The following is a 5,993-nucleotide window of genomic DNA, read 5'->3' on the forward strand; positions in this document are numbered from 1 at the left end:
CCGCATGGCCCACCCTCCGGGAGCCAGCAGGCAGGAAGCTAGCCAGCCAGAAGGCTGGCGCTCCCCACCTGCAGCTCCCTGTGCGCTGGAAGCCCTCCTTCCGGGGAACGACGAGGCTGGGAGTGAGTCACCGGTCCGAAGACCAGCGCTCCCCGCCCAAGGCTCCCCATGCGCTGGGGGCCCACCCTCCAGGAGCCAGCAGGCAGGAAGCTAGCCAGCCAGAAGGCTGGCGCTCCCCACCCGTAGCTCCCTGTGCGCCGGAAGCCGTCCTTCCGGGGAACGACGAGGTCGGGAGTCTCTGTATGCATTATTATACTACTTTAAAGACAGGATAAGTAATTTACCAAGGCAAACCAGTGTATTAGCAATATATAAGATTCAAATCTAGGAATCTGCTGCCAGACTTACGCTTATTCCAAAGGCAAGACCAAAAAAAACTGTCACCAAGAGAATGAATTTTCAGAGAGTATATCAAAGCCACCTAGAAATTTCACACCTATTTGTGAAGAACTTGAGGAGAACTAAAGTTCCAACTGAATAAATTAAACATAATATTATTATTAATCTTTAGCTCCAGATCAGCATAAAGTGTAAAAAGTACAAATTATACTTTGACAGTTTCACAGAATCCTTACAATAGAGCTGTTTTTCCAAGCAGCATGAATGTACACTGATGTCATTTGAATTCTGTCAACACACCATCGTAAGTTGTTTCTACACAAAGTATCTTCAATAATAGCATTTTCACTTATATCAGTATTTTATGTGCATAAAAAATTCTGATGTGTTTTTTTAAAAAACAATATAGTGAGACAGAAAGAGCATTCAAAATTACTTCTCTTTTTACAATCAGAAAAATGATGCTCAAGGTTAAATGTAACGTAAGCCAGTACACAAGTTCAGTCCTTATTGAGCTAACCCCTGGTTATTTAATGCAAATAAGATGTTATACACCACCTTTATTTAAGGAGCTTGTAATCTAGAAGAGACAAAAATGAACTCCTATAGTATAATGTGTTACATGCATAGGCACTTTTAATATCTCTAAGTATATATTAAATTTAGTAAATGAATAATACCACTGGGGAGGGACCTTTTTTTGGTGCTGGAGGTTGAAATCAGGGGACTGTACCATACTAAGCAAGCCTTCTAACACTAAGCTACATCCTACAATTCCACCTCACTCTACCTTTTTCTTTTTTTTGAGACAAGACCTTACTAAGTTACCCAAGCCACCCTCAAACCTGCAATTCTCTGGCCTTCACCTCCAAGTAAGTGGGATAAAAGCTATGTGCCACCATGCCTGGTAAATTTTCACTTATAGAGAAGAAAAATTTAGAAAAAAAACTGGGAAACTTAAATACCATAGTTACATTATCATTTGGTACCTGCACTCATTTTGCAAAAACACTGACCAGTACTTTTGAAATTCATTATCAGACATGGACAATTGGTCCCAATAACCACTCCAGCCACTAGGAGAGAAACGTCATACCAGCTACAGAGCACCATGTATCTCACATTTCACAGTCAACACAAGTGTGGAGAAAGATCGGGAAGGTTCATGAGGGTAAATACTTATTTTGAGTGAAGTCACCACTAAACGTACCTTTCAGATATAAAGCAGCTCTTGTGAGGACTCAGATTCTGACCAGGTTCCAGGCTGCCATCGGACGCTGAGGGAAGTTGCTCTGACTGCAAGTTGTCTGTGTCACTCACACTGGCCTCAGTCACAGGCGGGGTCTTTATGTATTTTCTTCCTAACTCCGTTCCCAGGACATTCGTCAGTATAACTCTAGGTATCCTGTCACACAGAATAACAAACACTGTACTATACTGAAGTTTTCAATTTCAGAAGTATTCTAAGAAGTTGAGTTTTCAAACACATCTTAGCACAAGTAAGTTATTATAACTGTTCCACTCTAAAAACCAACACATGAACACTCAAAATTTTGGATAAACACCATCTCTTTGTTTCTGTTTTTTCTAATTCACTTCTCACAAATTATAGCATTCCATTATGTTTTTGTGTTTTTGTAGTAACGGATGCTATTCTTAAGTGCTTATAATTTTAACCAACTTTTCTCAAGAAGTCTTTCTTTTCCAGTCCTTACTAAAACCACCAATTTCTACAAACCGATTCAAGAAATCTTTGTTCTTCTCATTTAACTGAAAGCCCTTGATAAGTAATAACATATTTATCACTGACAAATGACAGATGCTAAATCCAACAAGAAACACATTATCCAGATTGTACCTATGGAAATGGCAGGTTTCATACACGAAACAGCACATATACTGGTGACAATGTATATGCTAATATTATAATAGTACCATGGAAACAGTCAATAAATTAAATATTTAAAACATTAAAGCATGTTTTTAAAACTACAAACTTTTCTATAGCAGTGCTGTCTATACCACGTGTAATACACAAGGCCGTAACCTCCTTCGAAGAGGGTAGTGCACTCTTTGCTCGATTAGCTGGTTTCTACAAAGAACAAGTGACAGACTCTGCCACAGGACAACGATACCCTTAAGACTACTATACACAAAGCCTGGGTTTAATTCCCAGCAGGTTAGAGTGACTAATTATGACCCTGAATTGACCGGCCCAAATCACACTGTTGGGGGGCTTTTTTGGCTCACTACTACACCTTTTTTGTCTTATTTTGTTTTTGTAGCCCTGGGAATACAATGCAGGGCCTTGTACATACTACAGAAGTGCTCTGCCATTCAGCTACATCCACAGCCCTGTGTTTTTGAAGAGATACAGTTTCACTATGTTGCCCAAATTGGCCTCACACTATTGGGCTCACAAGAACCTCCTGCCTTAGCCTCCTTCCTACAGATACTTCAAGAAATCCTTGGGAATATCCACTTCTAACATAACCACCATTTAAAAAGCTACAATGGTTAAATAGTACATATGATCTAAAAACAACTGCTTGAACTTCAAAACTTGTGAAGAACAATGAAGAGAAAAAAGTGTACTCTTTGTGAGGAAGGTGTACGAAGATATTTTTCTTCCCTTCTGCATGATATAAACTGTAAGGATCCTACTTAATATCGTCTGCTTTGTATACCTGATGCCTGACAGAACTCTCCTAAAAATTCCAGATCTGAGAGCTAAGGACTATGGTGCATGCTCGCAATCCCAGTACCCCAGAGGCTAAGTAAGGTAAGAAAACCTCAAGTTCAAGGCCAACCTGAGACACAAACCACGTTCAAGGCCAGCTATGCCTACACAGCGAGATCCTGTCTCAAAAACAAAACAAAACAAACAAACAAACAAAAACCACTAAATTTGAAGTGAGAATGGGGGCAATGAAGCAGCAACAAGGAAGCTCAGGGTCCCTGTGATTTGACCTCAGACCATGAACTGCCATGAAATGAATCACTAACGGAAACTCAACTATGGTTCTCAGGGAGAATTTTATTCAAGTCGGGACCATTTAAAAAAATACTTCAGGGTAAATAAAATCTTATTCTTCAGAATTTTAAAGCTTCTATGAGCACATGTGCACAACACACATGCTCACATTCACCGCGGGAGCCGGCACGTGTACGCTGCACATCTGCATTTCTAATGCCCTTTCTCCTCCCCGCCCTCCATCATGTACTTGCTTTTTTTGAGACAAGGTCTCAGGTCTTGCTATGCAGTGTATTTACTTTTAAAAAATGAAAGAATCTGATATATTACATTGATAAGTCAATTTGGGAATTGATAACTTCTATAATCCACTACCATTAATGAATTCTAAAATTTTGCTCATTAGTTTAAAAATCAAAGCACTGTAGTATTTAAGTAAAGATAAAGTTGGAGGCATCTCAGACACATCGAAGACTGTCAAGTACCACTCAGCATCTTCCTAATGCATACTTACCTAGCACAACTTAAATGTTCTAAATGCTGAGTTTCTAAACTAAGTCTCTCTAACAGGGGTTGACAATCCACAAATTAGTCTGGTACAAAATGTTAAAAAGAATAATTTGACTGAAAAACTAGTTCAAATATCAGCAAAAAAAGAGAACCTTCCTGAAATAATTCTTTCCTGTACAGTAAATGACCACCCCGTTCTAGTACATCCCTATTTTGCTGCTAGATTTTGAAAAGTGACAAAGCAAAGTGGGAGGGAAAAGAGTGCTCATCGGTCGTGACTCCCTATGCTCCGCAATCCTGATCAAAAGACATCTCTTTGAAAATGTGCACAACTGCGAATTGCTATGAGGGCAGCAACTCACAGCCACAGCCCCACGCCGTGCACCGTCCACGGACAGCACACCCACACCCAGCGGGGGCACCTGAAGAAGCCCACAGCTCTGAGAAACAACCTCGCGGAGAACAAATGTATACAGTGACTGCTAAATGCACAGCCCTAACCAACCTGCCTTTGGGAGTGCTACTATGTAAGTTAGTGCTGCCATCAATATTCAAGACTAACCAGCATCTTTTAAAATTCTGAATCTTGGGGCTGGGGATTTAGCTCAGCGGCAAAGCACCTGCCTGGCAAGCGCAAGGTCGTGAGTTTGGTTCCCGGTACCGGAGAAAAACCAAAAAAAAATAAAAAATAAAAAAATAAAAAATAAATAAAATTTTGAATCTTCACAAGGAACTGAAATAAATACAAGTTTAAAATTTATCTCTCGGGGCTGGGGATTTAGCTCAGCGGCACAGCGCCTGCCTGGCAAGCGCAAGGTCGTGAGTTCAATTCCCGGTACCAGAAAAAATAAAATAAAATAAAATAATCTCTCATACTATCTCAATCTGGAAGGACTGAAGGAATCAAAGTTGTCATTTCACACAGTCCATTCTACTTGCTTTCCTAAGTATGAAATAGTACCAATAAGTAACACAAAGAAGAATTTATTTTACTTTATTTACTAACATGATATCATATTTCAAATATCACAAACATACTACTCCAAAGCAGAAACAAGTTCTAAAATGCAGTTAGATATAAAAACAAGTTTGCTGAACTGAAAAGTAGGGCCATTTTCTCAGGTCTCTACATAGTTATTCTCTCCAATAGTGTGTTCCCTCCCTACTGGAGAAAGGTAACTATGACATATAAATAATTTCATTAATGGGAGAAAACATTTAAAAACTGGGAAGAGCTACTAATATACAACTTCATTTCAAAAGCAACTTTTCAAAGTAATGAAATTTTACTTGCTAATAAAACTGCAATATAATAAAAATACTTGGTTTCACTTTGCTGAAATTCTATATTAATACCTTTCTAAAACTGCATTTTGTGGCAATGTAAGAGGTTCTCATAAATCTGTTCTTGTCTCAGATGTATAATTCAAAATACACCTTCTAAATCAACATCTTAAGCTCTGTAGGGAAAGAAAACATTTACTTTTTAATAACTTCCTTAAAGAGTCACAGATTCTCTAAATTTGCTCTTTTCCTTTTACTAGGCAAACTTTTAAGTGAATGAATTATCATGTAGATGTTTACTAGCTTTTGAAACGCTTAATATAACAGGAATATTACAGTGTTCAAAATTTTACCATCGGACTATCTGGAATATGGAATTCTTTTAAAACTTCAAACATAAATTTTTTAAAAAAGAATAAAATATATTTAGACCATTTAGAGAAATTCCAAATACCAGGAAGTAACTCTTCTTAATGGAATATAGTTGTACTATATCCTCATTTCTCCAAAATTTCTGGTACCAATTTATGAAAGCAAAGGAAAGTGATTTTCTCAAAAGTTTTCTATCTGTGTCTCAAGAAGCTTCTTCTTGCCTAATGACCAAGATTTATAAATGTCAAGAAATTTTCTCCCAGGAAAACAGGTTAATACATATAAAGCTAAGACCCACAGTTAGATATACTACAGCTTCCTTCCAAAAACATCAGTGGTATTAAAAAAAACTAGTCCCATTGTTTTCTAAAAATATAAATATAGGGGCTGGGGATTTAGCTCAGCGGCAGAGCGCCTGCCTGACAAGTGCAAGGTCATGAGTTCGGTTCCTGGT

General features: G+C 38.3%; 1 protein-coding gene across 7 annotated transcripts in view; it reads right to left on the reverse strand.

Annotated features, from left to right (window-relative positions):
• Positions 1-5,993, reverse strand: part of Senp7 (SUMO1/sentrin specific peptidase 7) — a 166,774-nt gene that overhangs the window by 83,028 nt on the left and 77,753 nt on the right. For all 7 annotated transcript variants that reach the window (XM_013515200.1, XM_013515203.1, XM_013515202.1 and 4 more), the window contains one exon: positions 1,610-1,804. In XM_013515200.1, the coding sequence (XP_013370654.1) occupies positions 1,610-1,804 (195 nt within the window). The remainder of the gene's footprint in view (positions 1-1,609; positions 1,805-5,993) is intronic.

This window comes from Chinchilla lanigera, unplaced genomic scaffold (genome assembly GCF_000276665.1).
Source record: "Chinchilla lanigera isolate Chin_1 unplaced genomic scaffold, ChiLan1.0 scaffold00026, whole genome shotgun sequence".
Taxonomy (NCBI): Eukaryota; Metazoa; Chordata; class Mammalia; order Rodentia; family Chinchillidae; genus Chinchilla; species Chinchilla lanigera.